The following is a 22170-nucleotide window of genomic DNA, read 5'->3' as shown; positions in this document are numbered from 1 at the left end:
AAAATGCATAAAGAAAAAAAAAAACATCAGAGACTTTTGAGTACAGAAATGATACAGATCTATTCTAGAGGGGACGATACAAAATAATGTAAATTTCTAAGTTGGACAAAGAACAAAATTGCCTTGATCTTGATGTAGTTTGTGCTGCCTCATCCCTTTGTAATATACCAGTTTTTTTTTTGAATTAAATACATTTAACAAACAATGTTACATTAGTTTCAGGTGTATACATAGTGATTGCATAAGTCTATATGCATTTTTATTTTATTTTATTTTATTATATTTTATATTTTACCTTATTTTATTTTTATTTGAGAGAGAGAGCATGAGCAGGGGAAAAGGGCAAAGGGAGGGAGAGAGAGAGAATCTTAAGCATGCTCCATGTTTAGTGCAGAGCCTGACACAGGGCTCGATCCCACGACCCTGGGATCATGATACGAGTCAATATCAAGAGTCAGACTGTCAACCAACTGAGCCACCCAGTTGCCCCAACAAGTCTCTAGGCTATACTGTGCTCACCACAAGTGTAGCTACAATCTGTCACCATACTACGCTATTACCATACCATTGACTATATCCCCTATGCTGTGCCTTTCATCTCCATGACTTATTAATTCCATAACTGGAAGTCTGTGCCCTCCCCTTCCCTCACACTGCCTTCCCACTCCCCTTCCCACTGCCCTTCACCCCCTTTGTCCACCCCCTATCTTCCCTACCCCCTCCAACACCAATTTGTCCTCTGTATTTATGGGTCTGTTTCTGCAGAAAGGTTTGTGCCTTTTTGACTGCAGAGCAGAGTTGTAGAAGTTATAAACCAGAAAAAAATACGTGGAACTTTTCAAGGTTATTTAATCCAGTCCCCTTCCTTTAGGCAGATGAACTCCCAAGGCAATAAGAAAGAACTATATAGTTGTTGATTCTATTTTAAAGTACTCTAGAGAGGGAGATTCCAGGACATTCCCTCATATACTTTTTCCAGCTTTTATTAGCCTCATAGTATGTTTACATACAAATGAATCCAGAAACTACCAATCTATTCAGAATAATTCTGCTAAATCTGTCAGTAATATTTCTTTCAGTATACTGATGATGGAAATTTTTTTGTCAATACATTTCCATTAATACATCTACTACTGAATTTCTTCCCATTTTATCTCATTCTTTTATGTGTATGCATGTTGATAAGTTACTCTTTCTTCTTTTCCTTTGACCTTACAATCATAGAGTATAACCAAGTTTATAACGCTGGTTTGTAATATTTAAAATTAAACCCACTTTATATTTTTTAATGTTTTACAATGAAAGAGATATACCTAGTGTCTAGCTGAGTAAGAATAGAACCACAGATTTTTAGCATCAAATGAGATATTAAAAGTAATAGATTCCATATTCCTACAACATTTCTGTTAGGGCAATTTCAATGACAAGGAACTTAATATGTCATGATGCAGGCTATAAGATTTTCTGGCAGATTTAATCTAGTCTTATATAATATTTATTCTTATACAATGCTGTAATTATGCCACTATTTTCTTTGAAAATAATTTTTGGGGTTTTCATTATTTCCTGTTAAATTTTGTCTTGCTAGATTTGGTCTACCATTCCAATGTGCTAAGAAAAACTGGATGTTGATATTATTATCTGGAGTATTTACTCTCACTCCTATCTTTGTGTCATTCTGTCTATATCCCTATCCATCCATTCATCAACATACAAAAAACCCAATAGGACAAACAAAAATCCATAGATCATTTGCAAATTCATTGAGAGAATTACCATACAAGAGAGATATAATATTTGCTAAGTATAGCATTCTTATTATGTGAAAGTATAGATCATCAATTAAAAAATAAATTAAAGCTAGATTGGCCTTTAATCTTTAGAGTTTATACTAATACTAGTGATCACTTATCCTACTTATAAATTCTTGCAAAATCACTTTTCCATATTACGAGTCAATTGGAACAGTAAGTAGAGGAAGCGATGATTTCTGGGTGATTTCATGGGTTTTGAATGCCTCCTACTAAAAACATATTTTCACAAGGGACTTTGATACCTAAAATAATGCATCTCTTGGGAACTGGTTCTGTTAGAATATAAATATTCTTAGAGTTAGCATATTAAATTCCTATCAACTGTATATCTTCACATCAATGAACTTACAGATTTTTTTCTTCAGCATGGTTTTGGTGAAAGAGTAAAGAGATAATGTTACTCTGACAAAGAATTAAATGATGGCTGGAGAAAAATAATAGATCAAAGGGGAAGGCTGGGTGTCAGTATGATATTTTCTCTTTTTGTTTTCTTTTTTCCTCACTCTATTCCTGTAAGCCCATTCCTTGCCAGACCTGCTGAACCATCTAACCTGGAATTGTAATTAAACAGTCTGAATATTTCTTTTCTCCATATCAGTGTGAATACTGATCATAGCCCATCACCTGAGATGCTTCTCTATTTGTAATAGGACACATGCAAAAGAAACTTCTAAGCTTACATTCCAAGCTTCTTCATTCATCACTTCCTCCTCTCTTTCTGTGTTGCTCATTTTATTTCATTCACTTTCAGACTGCTTCCCACATTAAGTCTTTCATTTGGTGTGATTAATTTTTGTGTCAGCTTGACTGGGCCATAGAGTACACAGACAACTGCTCAAATATTATTTTGAGTGTGTCTGTGAGGATGTTTTGAATGAAATTAACAACTGAATTGGTCAACTGAGTAAAGCAGACGGTTCTCTCTAATGTGGATGGACCTCATCCAATCAGTTGAAGACCTGAATAGAACAAAAAGGCTCATCATCCTGTGAGTACAAGAGAACTCCTTACTGATGGTTTTGAGCTAGAACATTGCTTATTTGTTTGTTTGTTTTTTTGCCTTCAGATTTGGATTGAAACATTGGTTCTTCCTGGATCTTGATATTGCCAACCTTTGGACTGGAACTACACCATCAGCTCTCCTGATTCTCAGGCCTAAGGTTAATCCTTAGGACTTGTACTAGAACGACATCATTGGTTCTTCTAGGTCTCCAGCTTGCCAATTGCAGATATTGAGACTTATCAAACTACATAATCACATGAGAAAATTCTTTATAATAAATCTCTGTCACCCTACCATCACTCACCCTACCGGTTCTGTTTCTCTGGAGAACACCGACTAATACGTCTTGTAACTTCTGCCTACACAGGTCTGGAACTAAGGCCCATTTTGACGGGTTCCATCAGATGCTGCCTGCCACCTGGCTCCCTAGATTGCTGAGTAGCATCAACTTAGATTGTTTATGGGTGTACAGTATCCATGTTGTGAGCAACATTGTTCTTTAATCTCACATCTTTGTGGGCTGCCATTTGCCAGATACAGGCTTCATATTACCATACTTTATGATGTCCTATATTATTCACACTTTGACCATTGCTCTCTCCTTTACTCATGTATCCTGTTTTGAGTTCACCATTAATTCACAATGATCAAGTAAGCACAGCTGTGAATGGATGCAAAAAGCCTCCTGAAACTTCCCTCCTCTTCTGTTCCATTCCACCTGCAATTAAAATCAATCTGTGTGACAGTGACAATCTTGTAAAAGAAGGTTTGCTATAGTTAGTGTTGTTTTGTGAGTTCACAAGTGCTAAAGGTAGAAATACTAGATGCCAAATAGTCCTCTATTTTATTTAAAAGGCCAACTATAACTCTCTGAATGATGCTTTATGAAGGGTACAATACTGAATTCAAAATTTTTTTAAAAAGTTTTATATCCATCTTTTTAATGGAAAGTAGACAGGCATTCAGGTAATTTACAGTAGTAGCCATCAGACCTGTGGGCAAGAGTTTTAGGGGAGGCAATCATCAGTGCTCTGATACTTAACCGCTTCCCCTTAAGAAATGGTTAGTGCAAGTCAAGAGTGTAGCCCTGATATGAAAAAGGTAGGAAGAAGTGACCCTTGCCTTTGTGGAGATCAAATTCTCAATTAGTGAAGAAAGGAGTAAACAGAAAGGTTTCCCACATCTGCTTTCATTAACATCCATGTGCATACTTCAATTCCAAAAATAATACTTATAGAATATCTTGATATTTTTTTAAGTCTCAATGAGTTTGAATTACACACAAAACGTTGAGGTATCTCAGACTTATGTCCATTAGCAATACCTCTGAGGCACATTGAAGATTGTCCAGTTCAACGAACTTGTTTTGCAGAAGAACAAGCAAGTTCTGAGAAATCGTTTCTTGTGAAAGATCATAGAGCATCCAAGCTATTCACCCATTTAATATCACCCAAACACAACAGACCTTTTTAAAATTTTGTTTTGTTTTCAATAACTATGCCATTTGATGGAAAAAGTTTTCTTTTTATTATTTTTGATTGATTATTTTGTATAAGGCATTTTAACCCCCACTTCCCTACTCCTTCAATCCAATTTACAGGTTTTCATTTTTACACCATGTAGGTTTATTTAATTTCTTCCGGAATTTAAAATACCTTATAAAATTATTTAAATAATTCATTTTAAACATGCCTCCACCACAGACAACTGAGCTGTAGTTTTGTTTAATGCATGAATCTTTTTCTCTGAGTATGAAAATGTCTTACATTAAGCATAGCATATGACATACTGCTTCATACTTTTTGTGTGTACTGAGATGTAAAAGAGGAGATGCTTTTGTAAGACCTCAGAAATGAAATATTTATGGGAGAAAAATAAAAAAGCTGAAATAATTTCAGCATTATCTAGTTATAACATATTCCCACCTTGATATACTTTTACACACAACCAGGAAATAAAACTGTAAAACTTTGAAAGATGAAAGGACACAATTAAAGAAAAAAGGGCCAAGCGTTCTACCTTTGATTCCAAATAAACTTAGTGGAGATTTTAAAAATAGGCCTCAGATGACCCTGGTATGCAAAGATAATACATAGCTACATATTTATTTTTAATTTTTAATTTTTTAATTTTTATTTATTTATTTTCTCATTTTAGAGAAAGAGAGAGAGAGAGAGCACAAGCAGGGAGGGGCAGAGGGGGAGAAAGGATCTCAAGCAAGCTCTAAGCTCAGTGCGGAGCCCGACCAGGGGCTCGATTCCACAACCCTGGGATCATGATCCAAGCCAAAATCAAGAGTCAGACACTCAACCTACTGTGCCACCCAGGTGCTCCTAGCTACATATGTTCAATGCAATTTTACATTGTGATCATTTTTAGAGACTGAATTGTGCATCTACTGATATTTAGAGCAATAAGCAAACTCAATTTATGGACAAAATATACATTCACTGATGATACTGTGAATATTAATTTTGGGCGAGAAAACTGCATTTTATTTGTCTTCACTACAATTCAAGAATAGAAGTCAACATTGAGATGCTATATTACATTGAGTTCTTAAATTCAACACATGCTTCTTAACAATTCTGTGTTATTCCTGATTAAAGATCATAAAAATTAAAAATCAAGTTCGAATAATTTGGAGATGTAGTCTAATTTCTTTCTAGTAGGGCTAGTATTTACCACCTTTTCTTGTGAAAGGGTTGGCAACAGAAACAAAAAGAAACACATATTTGAAAATCACATGTTATTATAAAAAACATAAATAGAATACATACCGGGTTTAGAAGGATTGTGAGGAAAAGTTCACCTCCTCTGATACTTTTATCCAATTCTTGGGGTCCTCCTGGATATTCTTTGTAGAAAATAGTGTGGGTGAACAACCCACAGGTCTGTCGAGGGAGGACCTGAGGAAAAGGGGGGAAAGAAGAGCACACTGACATGACTTAAGAGCTCCACCACTGTCTCATGACCTCAGAGTCTGCAAACTATCATTTTCTATCGGAGTTCCTTGGTTGCTAAAACGAAAATCTTACTGTAATCAAGAGCTGGTATTGGTGTAATTATCTAAATATTAAGGGAGTTGCCAGATCAATGCTATGGGACAGATAGGCTAAAACATTTTCAGGAAGTTCTAGAAATCTCACCTACCAGCTGAGTTATGTGAAAGGACTGACAAAAAATCAAAGCCTTCTTAGGATTAATTAATTTAAATATAGAGATTTTCCACATTTACATTTTTCATGGTATTAAATCATTACTCTCCTTGCTTCTGAAATACAATCTTACATGGTACTCAGGTCCTAAGATTCAATTTTAGTATATGTGCTGCCGAAGCGAGCACTGGTTCTAAGATTCAAAAACAATCCATTTCCATCACTTCTTCCACTTTATATGTTTTGTTTTTACTACACTCTGATTTTAAATTTTAATCACAGTAGTAGTCAAATCATTTAATGACTGCTTCTGGCATATTCTGTGGTTAATTCTGTTATAAATTTGAATGTTCAACACAGAAAGCAAATAAGTAATTTTATTCCAAAAGTTTGTTTTGAATAATAAACGGCTTATAATCTAAAGGAAAATACATCCAATTGAACAGAGTAACTATAATTTCATATATTCTTTGCTTATAATAGTTTGCATTAAATTCAAGCTAAATGAACACATGTAATATTGGTTAAAATGAATGTTTTTATTTTATGATATGTCAACATGTAACTTAATAAAGGGAAAATGATACTTTCAGTCTGATTCAAAATTACATAAGAGCAATTCTTTCTATACTTCCTGGATTTTTATGAATGTCAATACCACTGTTTTCATTATTAGTAGCTCCATTTTTAAATCTGAGACTTTTAAAATCTAGGATCTAGGTCTTCTAGTACTAGTTGTGGTTAGGTATGTGTTCTAGTGCTTTTTTTTTTGTTTGTTTGTATGTTTTTAGATAGTGATTAGATAAATAATAGATAGATGGATGGATAGATAAGTAAATAGTTCTAACAGCAATCTGAATAATGGATTGAGAAAATGTAAATATTTAAAGTAGGGAGAACAGTTTGCTGTTGCTATGATCTAGGCAACTGAAAATGAGAATATAACCTGAAGCCCCAGAAGTGGGGATGGGCATATTAAATGAACTATTTTATTTCAAAGTGAGGAATACCACATCTTTTCCATTCCAATGAGTACTTATAAATTCCCATCTAAAATTCATTTGATTCTATTCTCATTTATAGCAACTGATACAGCATTCTTGTATCATATTATTTTTTGAATCAACATATCTGGAAAAAATATATATACACCTCCACTTTAGTAGCATGCAAGGAAAAGAAAAAAGAAGAATAAAATAATATCCTAAGATACTCTTAAGTGTCTGAAAGCCAAAGCAAACTGGGTGGATAACTTTCAGATGTTATTTGTTTGATTCTGTTAATAGTGTAGTGACTTGAGAGATATTTGCTTGATCCATGGACCAACATTTTGCTTGGAAAACTCTCAATATGACCATCCAAACAAACAGACAAGGAGAAACTCCCAGAAGTATAGGGTCCCCAGACAAAACTGCAATTAAGAAACTGCAAAGATGATTCATTTGAAACTCATTTTCAGTATCTTGAGCTTGTTTAGACTTTGCTAAAACCACCCACAGCAAGCCAATAACATGCAAACAACGTGTTAATGGGTGACCTGTCACCACCATGGTATGTTAGGAACTTATGCTATCATGTCACAGAGGTCTGCAGTTATATGTTGTATTTATTCCACATACAGATATTAAGAGCCTTCAATACGCATAGCAGTATGTGCTCACCATGATGTTATTGTGAATGAAGCCCTTTCGGTACCGTGCAGGTTTCAAATGTGGATATTCTTCAGTGCTGGTGACCTGAATACCCCAGACCTTCTTCCAAGCTTCATATAACTGAATATGAACCGGGTAGACCCCTGAGTGATGTGGTGCCACCGCGTAGCCCATGTTGATAGGGATTCCATGTTCCTAAAAGAAGGCAAGAACAACATTACATGGAGTGTGGTCAATTTAATTCCATTAAAATTGTTTCCATAAACATTATTTAACATACATTGAATTCTATGCTAAATACAAGAAATATAAAAACTAACATGGAGCTTTTGCCTTTCAGGAACTCATAATCTTATAGAACTCTGATTCTATCATAGACATAGTACATACTTTGGCATGTGGTGTGTGGGTGATATTCATTCTGAATTTTGAATACTGAAAGCTTGGGGAGAAGATAGGAAGAGAACATGGTCTTTCCTTAGATAGTTATAGAAAAACAGTGTCACTTGAGCAAGTGCCCAAAGATGAAAGAGTCTGTGTGTTTATCTGTGTGTGTGTGTGTGTGTGTGTGTGTGTGTGTGTGTGTAATGTTAAAGACAACCAGAAAGGTAAGTCTGAACTATAAAGTAATGAGCCTTTACTATGAACTAAGGGATTTGGAAAAAATTCTATTTAAATAGTGTAGATAAGGAAGCTCTTTGAGAATGGAGGGGCATGATCTGTTCTATGTTTCTGGAAGAAGGATCTAGTGACAACACATTCAGATGAAGTAAAAGTGGGGAGGAAATGAATTGCAATGGTGCATTTTAAAGGGAACATGGGTGTCCAAGCTAGGTTGAATTTTGGTGGTCCAATTTCATTTCATTTCATTTCATTTCATTTCATTTCATTTCATTTCATTTCATTTCATTTGTGTTTATTTATTATTGAGAGACAGAGAAAGAAAGAGCATGAGCATGGGAGGGGTAGAGAGAGGAGGAGACACAGAATCTGAAGGAGGCTCCAGGCTCTGAGCTGTCAGCACAGAGCCCGATGCGGGGCTCTAACTCATAACCCATGAGATCATGACCTGAGCCAAAGTCGGACGCTTAACCAACTGAGCCACCCAGGTGACCCATGGTGGTCCAATTTTAAAAGCCAGGGGGCAAATGTCATATAAGACACAGTGATGATTTGAAGGGTAAAGGAAAAGCCAAATTAAGGTTTTTTCCTTGGTTTTGGTTCAAAGCAGCTCAATTCACTTTTTATGAAACATACACTTTACTATGAAATGCTTGCCCTGGGTAAACAATTGAGTCTAAAGGAAAACAGGTATATATTTAAAATAAGAAAATGAAAAAGTTGTTGAAGAATGACATTAGATTGCAAGGTATATGATATAGATCTGCAGTTTTCTAATTTCTCCTCCTTTATATTTCTCCCTTTAAATGCTTTTCTGCTTTATAAGACACCTTATAGGATTGAATCTCATCAATGAGGTTATAAATGAGAGTGTATAGTATTATATGAAAGTTGATCGAATCAATAAGCAGAACACAAAAGTGTTGACAATTGCCATTAATATTTTCCATTATATGGCACACAGCATAAGAAAAGAATTCAGTTTGGCATAATAAGCAAGCAGTGAATGGATCAAATATCTATAGTGCCTAAGTCACATGTCACACTCAGCTCAGAAGATGGACCCTAAATACTTTGCTTCATTTTCCATCATTTTCCTTTCATAGACTGACTCTCATTGTATAGCCAAATCTACCTCTCTTTCATCAAGACTATGTGTTTTCTAACATCTATTACAATAAATGACTCTGTAGAAGGACTGAATTATGAAATCAATGCTATAGAATGAGCTAGAGTCTTTTGCTAGGCACTGGGGAAAACTAATTTCTTGCTGTGTGCAGAAGAAAAATACTTTCCCAGGAGCTTATACTTTCAATATAAGGCAAAGTTGGAATGTCCAGTAACAAAACTACTTGGAAGCTGCCTACGAGCAGGTAGTTACTGTTATTTTGACAGATCACTGGGGGTCATGTACTGGGAAAAGCCTTAGTTCTCTTGGCTTAGTTCCATGTTGCCCAGTGAATCCTTGCAAAGTGTCCAGGTATCATCAGGTAGCCAAGTGTGGATACATTGGGTATGAGATACAGATGAACTTCCTCATCAGAGAAATATAGGGTCAAGTGTGTTCAAACCTTTCTATCTGGTAAGTAGAACTCGTATGACTGATATTTAGAGAAGCACTCCTGATTTATAAGAAAGGAAAACCAATCTGTTATACTCCCATTACTCTTCCGTGATTCATATGGAGGTTTTGTAATAGTCTAATCCCATGATTTGCAAATAACAAAATCAACAATATATGAATCCTCATATCTGTACTAATCATGGTGCTAGTCCTCATTTACTATCCCCATATAATATTTTATTCCAAACTTGGGGCCTACAACACTAGATAAGTATGTAAATGTCCTGGAAAGAAAGAGATGAAAAGTGAAATCATGAAGAAAATTGAAATATCAAACAACTATATCTCCTCAGGAAAAAAAAAAAACATTTCAATTTTGACAGGTAGTAAAATGAATTGTAGAACTTTCATGAAAAACCAGAAGGTAAAAAGCAATTGATTTAGTGAGTAGGAAGGAAGGGGCAGTAAAAGGATTTTATTATATTTATTGATTTCTAGGGGCTCAATGTTATACTGCTCATAAGGTCATCTTATCACACTGACAACCAGAGCTCAATCAAAATAGTAAATCACACTAGATAATTATGAGTTTATACTTTTTTCAATCTAAATGATAACACAAAATGAAAAGTAATTCCCTAGAAACTCTTTTTCTGTTATCAAGAAGCTTGCTGAACTGGAAACCTTCATACTTTACTGCCTAGAGCTTAAAACCCACTTCACAGAGATTTGGTCAACTAAAAAGTGAACTAAACATACCTATAAACGATCACAAAAATTAACAAAATTTAAAAGATTTGCTAATATGAATGAAGGAAGCATTTGAAACTATAGGAAGAGAAATAAAATGGCAGAATAAACTAATTCAAATATGGTTTTTATTATTTATTAAAACAGTGTCTTTATAGGATCTAAGATTTCTATGACATTGCAAAATGATATCACAGATATTTACAATTAAACTTGATTAAATTTTCCCAGTTACATTAAATTCCTAGTTGATTGGGAAATGAGATAGTGTGGTAATTTACAGACTATATAAAAATAGGGTCACCAGTTTTCAATAACTGGAATAAAATAAAATGTATTTAGCATTAAACTTTCAATAGTAGATGAAATGATCTCATTTAATTTTTCTTTGTTCCTACTGATCATATCTGCTTGCAGTTGCTAAGTACATAATATTTATGCAGTGTTTTCACATTTGTCTAATGAGATCCTCATAAGCACCCTGTGAGGTGGCCTAGATGTTATTATCAAATGTGGAAACTGAGGCTCAGGGAAGGCAAATGACTTGTTCATGTTCCTAAATGTCAGAGCTAAAATTATAATCAAGTCCTCTAAATTCACAGATTTTACATTTGCTTTTTTACTAAGTTGTTACTACTGTGAGCTCCCACTCCAACCCCAGTTAATGATTGGAAGTACTTTATAGACAGAGAATTGATTCTAATATATATTTCTGAACTGTAACTCCTATCTACTCTATTTTCATTTGGAGAGGTTATAAAGCAAAATTCTACCTTTCCCAAACTTCTCTGCAGCTCTCATTTGTTATGCACTCAGCCAATTATTGCACTCAGCCAATTAGAAGTGCTCAGGACATATTTTAGAAGGCAGTAGATGGGCAAATGCTGAAGTGTGGTAGCTCCTGGCTCCTATTATTGACACTAAGGTCTTGAAAATAGGAGACTTTTCTGAGGCAGTATTTGGTGCCCATTTGCAGGGCAGCAGTAGAAACTTATGCTTCTGCCAGAGCTCCAGTGGCAGCTTTGGAAGTGGTCATTTCTCTAGGGAAACAGTTTTGTCTGGCTTTGTGAGTCCTTTGAGAGGAACAGCCTAGACTCTGCTTCATCAGCCTTTCTAAAGTTTTTGGAAGCACTTAAATTGCTAAGTAAAAACTCCCCCTGTTTAAAATAACTTCAAGTGGCTTCTGCTTCTAGCATGGAAACCTTACTGATATGGGTAGTTCTCACTCCTTTATAATAAGTATGAAAAGTTTAAGGAGTTCAGATGAGATGTCAGTGGTTTGAATTCTAGGAAAACAGAGGAGGAAGAGATTGCTAATGCAGTGCCCAATATTTCTTCAAGAAAACTCATTGATATATGGCAAACACCTATTTGTCTAGTTGGATGCTATCATGTAATATATACGACTACTTAATTTATGTACTCGTCAGCCAGTGGTAATGATAGAGAAAATAAATATGAGACTAGTTTACTTAAATAATAAATACCCCAAGTTTTTAACACAGGACAACATGTGATGAAACCATGTAAAGTAGGGAACATAAAGAAGGAGAACAAATTCTCTTGAAAGACCATTGCTCCAATGGATTAATCTTGATGAACACAAACACCTCTGTGTCAGCATTCATTGCAACATCCCTTTGTAGGATAACTACATACTAATGAATGGGCAAAGAGATCTGTAGGCATTACATGCAAAGATAGAAAGAACCATGGGTAAGCTTGAGCATTACCCTGGTGCTACCATTTATGGTCAGTCAATGCAGATACTTTTTTAGAAGACCTGATATACCATAGGGAGCCAGAGGAAAAAAGGAGAAAAAAAGGGCTCTTGGAGGTCAGGAGATCCCTGGATCCTCCACAGATATTTGGACAGAAACCTGAAGAATGGATGAAGGTCTTGATACAAGGATGATGAAGAGCCAGAAAAATGGTATTTTTCCTATTATTATCTCCTTATATTTGCATTTCAGGAGATATTGCTTGTGAAACCAGCCCACAATACATTTAGGGTGGTTTTAAGCACTTTTTTTAAAGTGTTTATTTATTTTTGAGAGAGAGAGAGACAGAGTGCAAGTAGGGGAGAGGCAGAGAGAGAGAGAGATACGGAATCTGAAGCAGTCTCCAGGCTCTGAGCTGTCAGCACAGTGCCAGATGCGGGGCTCGAACTCAAGGACCTTCGGATCATGACCTGAGCGTAAGTCGGAAGCTTCACTGAGCCATCCAGGCGCCCCTATTTAGGATAGTTTTATATCTCCAGCGCTTAGCAGCATGCCTGGTACATTGATGGTGTTTAACAAATATTTTTTAAAGGAAGTGATAAATTTAAAATGTTATTAAATAAATTTAATCATTTTATATTTAATAAATGAATATAAAAGGAAAATAAATAAAATAATGATTGCATAAATGAATAAATTCACTTACTTGAGTAACGATATAATGCATTAAACAGTATCCTGTTGAACATAAAGTACTGATTTGTACTCGGATATACACGACTTCTAGGGAGCAACACTAGTGCTAAAGAAAATAGATCTCATTATCTATTTTTCCTTTTAATAAGGACTTGGAATCATATTGTTAACTTTGAGAATGACCCTAGGATTATTGATTTTCCACTGTGTTTTGGGAACTGAAATTGTCTTCTGTTTTCATAAGTGATAAAAGCAATGACTGTATGACCCTAGAAATTGGCTGGGTCAGTCCTGACACTTTTTGGACTGAAGCCTAGTAAATGGTGACAAATGTCTGGGGAGCTCTGTGTTACAAATGGATTTTTCTTTTGAAAAAGAAATAGCATAGCAATGGTGTTGCTTCTACAGTGTGAACTTTCCGATCCTAAGTAGAGTTATTTTGGGCAATTGAGACTCATCCTCCTTTAATATTCTTGATCCTGCTGAAGGTCTACTTTGCTGCCTAAAGGAAACTAACAGAAAAACTAAGTAAGTCTTCATTAACACTGTACAAAATGTAGTTGATTAGGCATTTGCATTGTTAATTTTTTGTGGTTAGAACTCTTAATTTATTGACAATCAACATGTTCAATACATTTTGGTTCATTAATTTTCTTTTATTCAATACATATTTATTATGTACATGATGTATTAGAAATCATTTGAGGTGCTGAAAATATATCAGTCAACAAAACAGACAGAAATCCTTGCCATCAAGAAGTGTACATTTTAATAAGATGAGATCAAGATTACACAAAATAAGCAGGCAAATTGTATAATATATCAGAAGATGCAAAGGGCTATGGAGAAAAATAAAGCAGAGAAAAGGGGGGGTTTGAATGAATATGGGTTGCAATATTAAACAGATTATTTAGGAAGGATTCCCAGAGAAGGTAGTATTTTGAATCAAGATCTGAAGTTGTGAGGGATTAAGCCATACAGATAACTTGAGGAAGATCATTCCAGGCAGAGGTGACAGTACATACATTGCTCTGTAGTTAAAAGCACTTCAGGTGTTTTTTTAGGAAGAACAAGAATTCTTTTTTTGTTTGTTTTTTTGTTTAGAGCAGAATTAGCAAAGGGGGAGAGTCGTCGTAAGAGACGCTATCAAGAAGCAGGGTTGCTGCAAATAGTCTTACAAGGTATTTACTGAACAACTCCAGGGGACACTATTCACATTGATTATGTTTTCATGGAAGCTATATAAGACAGCATTGCTGAAAAGAAGGAATGGGTGTGGATCATTTGGGTGCCTATATGCTACTATCAGGATGTTGGTATTACCCCAAGTGAGATAAGGAGCTACTGGAAAGTTTTTGCGTACATAGATGATATAATATAGCCTACCATTACAAAAATTCTTCTGAATGCTGGCAGCTGACTAAAAGGAAGTAAGGCAGAAACTAGTATCCTGTTAATAGGTTATTGAAACAATCTAATAACAGCTTGGATCAGGATGGGGACAATGTAGTTAGTGAGAAATGATTTTAGATCTGTATATATTGTGGAGCCACAGGATTCAATGACTGAATAGAAAACATGAGATAAATTCTCAATTAGAAGGATAGAATTTCCATCAAGTGATACTGGGAAGTTAAAAAAATTAAACAGGTTTTGGGGAAAGAGAGGACATATATTTGACATTAGACATCCAATTCGATATGTCAGTTAGGAAGTCAAATAAACCAGTTTAACATTCAGAGGAGAGTTCAGCTAGAGATCTAAATTTGAAGAGTTATCAATATATAAATTTCATTTAGAGCCATAAGACTCATTAATATCATCAACAGAATTAATGCATAAATAGAGAAGTCTAAGGATAGATCTTGGGGGGGGGGAGGGGGTGGTTAACATTACAAAGAGAAGAGAAGAAATCCAGAAAATATACTGAGAAAGAGTATTTCAAGTGAGATGGGAGGAATGCCAGGAATCTACAACAAAATAGGAGCCAATTGAAGAAAGTGTTTGATAAAAGAGTCTGAACAACATGTATAGAGCTGATAATAGATGAAGTTAAATGAGAAAATAAGAATTGCCCATTGGTTTAAAATATTAAATATTGGATGTGCATTGGTGAACTGGACAAGAGTTCTGATGGAGAAGCGGAGGGAAAGCATATCAGAATGGATTTAAGAGAGAATGGGAAGAGCTGCAACAGGGACAAGTGAGTATTAAAACTATTTCAAGAATTTTGGCTAAAATGGAGAGTCTAGAAATGGTGCTGTAGCTGCAGGATGCAGCAAACATAAGCACAGGTTTATCTAAAGATGGGAGTAAGAGCAGTATGTTTGTACACAGAGGGAAATGATTTAGGAAAGAGGAGAGAATTTCTGGAATAATGCTCTTGAACCATTGGAAAAGGGTGAGATTGAGTGCAAAAGGAAGGAATTTGGTCTTTGCATTTCTAGTTCTTTTATTCATTGTTTCAAGACAGAAGCCAAGATTGTGTGCTTCTGTCACAGAATATCAGCCCACAATTTATATTTATGTCATTATTAACACAGTTTATGTTAACTGGCACCGATATATCCAAAAGCTTTTACTAAATAATTATGGCCACATGAGTAACTGTCTATTAAGATTATTATAATTATTAGATTTTTCTGTAGGCACATTAAAATTATACCTATTATTATGTTTTCATTTCATTATCATCATGTTGAAGTAGCAGTTGTAGGGAGCATGTGGAAGTTCACTTCTAATTTATTGATTTTTCTATCCAGTGAAATAAGATCATCAGCTGAGAATGGGGATGGGGGAAGATGTGGGGTAGTTTGCAGAAAGCGAGGATGAAACAGTGGCCTAGAGGAGTAGGATGATGAGTAAACTGAGGAGTTTCAGTGTAACTTCTGGGCAGCATTGAGGGTCTATTGAGGTCTGCGGTCATGGCTTTAAAATGAGAACAGTTAAGTGTTGGTCCCACCACATTCAGTTTCAGGGGTAGAGGCATAGACTAGGTAGAGATTTGGATCCAAACAACGTTGAGGCTTTGCAGGGGAGTATTATGGACCCAGAAGTGCAAAGGATTTCAGAGGGTATTCAAGGGAATGCTTATGATGATGGGCTCTTGAGATAAACTGAATAAGGAGAATAAGGATGAAAACAAGCACCTGAGAACAGTGAAGGGTGACAGAAATGTGGCATGAGGATATCTCATGAAATGCCAGACTGCATTTCAGTAGCTTTCCCTTCATTGTTGCCTCTGCTACATGGCAAAATTTAGTGCTAGATTTAATTTAGTAGCAAGAGAAACAGTACCGGATATTAAGTATTTAGAGCTTTTGACAATGCCCTTCACCTGGAAGAAATGATAACATTAAAGAATCTTAGATGTATTAAGAGTCAGATAGAAACAAGAATAGTATTATCTCTCCATTATTACATCTTTTCTATAGTTACAATAAGCAGAAACATGCAAAAAGAAGATGCCCAAAATAATTTTGGTTAATAAAATCGACACCATTTCACAATATGTTTCACCTGTAATTTTATCTCCAGTAAATAATATACCTGATTTATCTTGTCATATCTTCTCTCCATTCTAAGAACCTCATGAATTTATACACACTACACATTAGTTATTTTTTAAATTTATTATTATTATTATTGTTGTTATTATTATTAAATATGATTGCCTATGTTCATGGAATAAAGCACTGTTTTAGGTGGGATGGGTAGGGGGTGTGTGTGCGTGGATGTGTCTGCATGTGTGTGTACACGAAGTGGACATGTTGAAGAGGGCAACTTGCCCTTTTTAATGAGGCTAGAATGCCTTTGGTTTTCTGATGTTGAACACATTTCCAAACCTTTTAGGTGCTTCCACAACTGTATAGTTGATGGGCTAGAATCGTAATTGAAACACATTACTTTGCAGAAATAGATTTGCATAAACTATTACTTTCCCTGAGCAATAGGATATATTTCTAATATTATTTTTGAGTAAAGCTGAGATTTCTCTTAGGAGTCATTTTTCCCCTTAATGTCAACTTAATGCAGTTATAGAAAAATGCTTTAAACATTTTGTGTGGCATGTGCCATCTCTCAGGTTGTCAATTCCCCCGCCCTCCAAATACAGGGTCTTATTTCATTTTTGAAATCCTTCTGTGACATCCTGTGCCTTCTCTAAGAGTTAAAATATTCATATCTGCAATTTTTTCTAATGTTGGGGAACGTTTACCACCATGTGAAAAAGGTTAAATTTCATCAGACAGAAAGTAAATTTATGTTAATAAATGGTACATATATAGTCAAAAACACCTAAATTATATTGCTTAAATAAATGCCTATAAAAATATTAAGGTATTATATTATTCTGTAGGTATGTATATGTTTCAAGTTAAAATCATACCAAAATATTATTTCCATTTTGCTATCATCATGTTACAGTGGCATTATATTTGGAAATCAAAGCATTGATACAGTTCTCATCTCAAAACAATCTGACTTCAAGTATTCTAATTCATCTGTATTATCAGTCAGTTTTAACTCTCTCCACTGTCAACATGTTTGGAAACAATTCTCATATTCTCCTATTGCTCAAGTTACTGCAGATACGACTGCAGGGAACTGAGGTGTCAACTATAAAGAGGTAATCACGGTATGATGAAAATGTTCAGCCACTATAGGTAAAGCATGAAAGAAACTATCAAGCTGAAAGAATTTTTCAAATTGAAGAAGGCAAAAAAGAAAAAAAAGAAAAGAAAAATATATGGTAACAAACACTGTTGATGAATTATCCAATTTGAATAAGGAAGACTCAATATAATAGGGAGTTAAGTAAAAAAAAAAAATTCTTGAAAATCTTGGCCCTTGAAGATTTAAGAGTCATTTAATCATTAAAAACAAGCATGGTCATTGAAGCAATTTTAATTAAAATCTGTCAGTGAAAGTTCATTGTTCTTATTGACCATTCTAAAAATCTACTCACAAAATTGCTATCTAAAAATTGATTCATAAATAAGCATAAAACCTACTACCAACACTTCTTAAAAAGTTTTGGGCTTCTAGGTTCAGGGTATCCTATATAAATATTCCTTTGGAGGGTCTACAAATTTTAAACAATGGGTCAATTTGAATGTAAGCAAATGTCAAAACATCCAAAGAGGCAAAATGTAATGTAAAGCACTGGGTAGGGAATGGGTTCAAACTTTGTACCAGAAAGACAAAAGTGAAAACAAAAAACAGTGGCTTAAAAAAGAAGAACTTATTATTCTTGAGAAATGGTAAATCTGGAGATAAGCAGTTGGTTCAGAGTTTCAAGAATGCCAGAAGTGTGGTATCTGATTCTCTTGGCCTTTCCTTCGTAGTTTTATGATGATGCCTCAATTCCAGTTAATAGGACCAAATAGGCAAAATAAAGGAGCAGAGGCAAAGGGCAGAATGGCAAGCATCAGCTGGATCCAACCTGGTTTCCTGGAGCCTCATATCACTACTTATCGTTATTTCTAAATGCTAGGAATGTGTTAAATGTCTCCTAACTGAAATAAAAGCTGAAAAATCAATCCTTTAGCTAGACATTTTGCTCCACAAGCAAACTTTGGGTTTATTCAATAAGGAAGAATGTAAAAAAAAAAGTGCACTAAGTGTGCATTTAGAAGTGACAACCAAGGACTAAAGACATCTGTACCCTGAGGTGAGAATGTAGAAGTGAGAATTTCCATGCACCATTGCTAAGTAGCTCACTTTCTAATCTTGTCTACAAAAGACATGCAAGAATAATGATCCAGAAGGTTCTAGAAGAGAAACGAATAAGAATATACTAATTCAGAGCATTGAGACATGATAGGAAAATCTGGAAAATTGGTATTTCAAATGGTAGATAGAGTTCTATGCAAAGGTGATGAGTTACTTGGATTTAGGACACTGGGGCCCTAAGGCCTAGGGTGTAAAGTTCCCGTAAATTCTGGTCCCACATGAGCTACTCAGTCTCATCTTCTCCTAATTCCCAACTCAAAGTGTCTTCTGACACCAAATCAATTTCTTCTTCCTTTCTTCAACATTTTATGCTCCTTTTGGAGATTCATAAAGGTAAGAATTATCAGAAATGTATTTTATGTTCTACAAATTTCATATTTCTAAAGACACGGGAGGTTGCCAATAATCACTGATGGATAGGTGTGTGTCAATTACGGACTCATGCTATATTATTCATCATTATGATTCCAATTTGAGGGGTACTTCGGTGGCTCAATTGGCTGAGAGTCTGACTCTTGATTTCGTCTCAGGCCATAAGCTTGATTTCAGCTCATGGTTCGGTTTGTGGGCTGGCATTCTGTGTCGTGCTCTGATTCTCAGAGCAGATCCTGCTTGGGATTCTCTGCCTGCCTCTCTCCCTGCCCCTCTTCTACTCATGCCCTAACTTTCTCTTAAAAATAAATAAACACTTTGAAAATGAAAGGAAAATGATTTCATTTTGATATACTTTTCTCTGGATCATTATATATGTGAGCCACGGTTTGACAAACTTTTACTCTGAAGAGCTATGTAGTTAATATTTTAGACCTTGCCAGCAACATAATGCTTCTGTCAGACATTTTTGTCTGTTTGTTTGATTTTTACAATGCTTTAAAAATGTAAAGCCAATCCTGAGCACACCAACCATACAAAAATCACTGCAGACCAAATTCCACAGGCAGTAGTTACCAGACACACTGATAGGTTGTTGCTGAAGCAATATATATTTTACTAGAAGAGTGGAACATGTTATTTGGGGCATTATCTTGTGGTCTTTTGCATACTGCTCCCTCTGGCTGGGTGCTCCTCTCCTGCCTTCTGTCAGGCAGAATATCTGGTATCTGTCCCCAGCTTGCATATTACATAGCCTTGAAAAAGTCATGTGGTGGTTTTATTGTTATCACCAACCTCTGACTTCGAAAGGAATGATCGTACGTTTCTTGAAGAAATATGGTGAAAATGATGGTAGCCATGATGATGATGATAATAAATATTTTTTGTAATACTTATGTGCCAGACACTTTGCTAAGCATTATACATATATAAACATGTACATACATCATTTAATTCTCATAAAAAACTTGAGGTAGGAACAATTATCATCCCCATTTTACACACTTGAAAATAAAAGCACAAGATTTCTAAATTGTTTCCTAAGGTCACTTTAGTAATTGCAAAAGGCGTAATTTGAATCAAGATAGGTCTGAAGCCCAATGCATGGGCTTAACTAATCCACCGAACAATTAGGCCCACACAGGGCAAACTCACGTCACAAAAGATTTTTATGTGTTTAACCAACTGAGCCACCCAGGCACCCCTGATTTTTATGTGTAAAAATAGCTAAGGTTTTGTTTTCTTCAGAGGAATGTAACTTTTATTTTGGATTTTGTGCATAGTTTACTGTTCTGTATAATAAAAACAAAACTTAATATTTAGAGGGAATATTTATTTGCCTTAAAGCAAGTAAGTTAAATATTAACATCTACTTTAAGCAGTTATCAGCTTATCTCCTAGGGGGGAATCCTGTTTCAATTGTTTCATGTATCAGCACCGGAAAAGAATTAGAGCTCCTCTAGTTAATCTTCAAAGATTATTTAAATGCATAAAAACTATAAAGCAAAAGGAATGACTTTCAGTGCTTTACATTTACCAAAAATAATGATAAAAGGTATTCAGAACAGATAGATGTGAGCCTTGATAGATTTACATTTAAAGCATTTTGAATGATATAAATAGTTCATTTCTTTCGATTATTGCTGCCCAATATTAAAGTTAATTTTGTAGGTGGCATTTATTCCTTTGAGGTTAAACACGTTCAGAAATAAAATAGCTACTTGACAGAAAAAAAAATACGCTGCAACTAAAATAGGAATTTGGGGGATGAGTGGGTCCGATGTTGCCCTCTGCTAGGAAAATCAAACAGATAAATATGTATTGTAGAGATTTTCTGTCTAAGGGAAATTCTGTCATCTACCTGCCAATACCAGACCAGTAAGTCAAAGACTTACCATGATACAACACATGACAATGAAAGCCATTTTTTCTCTCTAAATCCATTGCTAAGCTGTATGAATATTAATAGATAATGAAATACCAATTCTAATTTTCAGGCAAAAAGTTCATGCTATTCTTCATGTTGTAGGTTTGGTGAAAAAAGGAATTGATGAAAACCTTAGAGATGGTTTGAATAAGCTAGCTAAGAACTTTATTAAACAATATCATTCTACTTATAAAAAGGGTAAAAATCCTATCTTCTGGCCATGGGTAGGTAAAAGAAAACTAAAAATATTTTCACTTATTATGCAATATGCTGATCAATATCCTATTTACACACTTCGATTTTCCATATTCATCCTTAAAGTTTTTATACAATAATGTCTACTCTCAATACAGAAAGAAAGTTCTGTGTTCTTCAACAATTTTTCAACTTTGCAGAGGTTACTTTTACCTGGACTGTGGTTTTTAAAAAGCCACTAAGAAAACAGGGTGCACAAGTTGGTTCATTTTACCTTGGGCCATACTGTCTGGTTCTCCCAGAAGTCATCTGCTTTTGCTTGGGGTGGGACATGGTGCATCTGACAGAGCCCTGGATTAGGAACCACAAGGCAGAGTATGGGTTCTCAGTGCTACCATTGACACATGAGCTCAGTTTTCTCATTTGTGATATCAGGGGCCTCAGTGGTCATCTAGTTTGAACACTTCATTTTACTAAAATGGGAATCTGGCTACTATACCCAGATAACATGACAATGGCTAGAAGAGAAAGCTATCAATCTTACAAACCACAAATTAGAAAACTTGAAAAAGTAGATGCAAAAATTAAAAAAAAAAATTGTTAAGGACACAGTTTAGGAGCAAATAGTCCACCTACTCTCAGCAAACTCTGAGAGCACAGTAACAGTGGGGGCAATAAAATCATTTGTATTAACAGTGAAAACCTTTGGTCGTTGTGAAAAATGGACATGATTCTTAGTATGCATTTATTAATTTAAAAGCAATAAGTTATGTATTTTAGAAAGTTACTCATTGAAATGGTTAAAATAATACATCACTCAGATGCCAAAGCTTTGCAGTGACAAATGGATAACTCACACATCGTAATACAAATATTCCATGCTGATATAGCATATATTAAAGGTTGAATCTATAAGTGTGCAATTTTGAGTATCTTGAATAAAACACACAAGTAGTAATAGGAA

General features: G+C 35.0%; 1 protein-coding gene across 5 annotated transcripts in view; it reads right to left on the bottom strand.

Moving 5' to 3' along the window:
- The window catches only part of LOC131507164 (bifunctional heparan sulfate N-deacetylase/N-sulfotransferase 4), a 428637-nt gene that overhangs the window by 99707 nt on the left and 306760 nt on the right, over window positions 1-22170 (bottom strand). For all 5 annotated transcript variants that reach the window (XM_058721528.1, XM_058721527.1, XM_058721526.1 and 2 more), the window contains 2 exons: window positions 7637-7822; window positions 5598-5726 (listed from right to left, as the gene is read on the bottom strand). In XM_058721528.1, the coding sequence (XP_058577511.1) occupies window positions 5598-5726; window positions 7637-7822 (315 nt within the window). The remainder of the gene's footprint in view (window positions 1-5597; window positions 5727-7636; window positions 7823-22170) is intronic.

Source organism: Neofelis nebulosa, chromosome 3 (genome assembly GCF_028018385.1).
Source record: "Neofelis nebulosa isolate mNeoNeb1 chromosome 3, mNeoNeb1.pri, whole genome shotgun sequence".
Taxonomy (NCBI): domain Eukaryota; kingdom Metazoa; phylum Chordata; class Mammalia; order Carnivora; family Felidae; genus Neofelis; species Neofelis nebulosa.
This window is presented reverse-complemented; position numbering and strand designations above follow the sequence as displayed.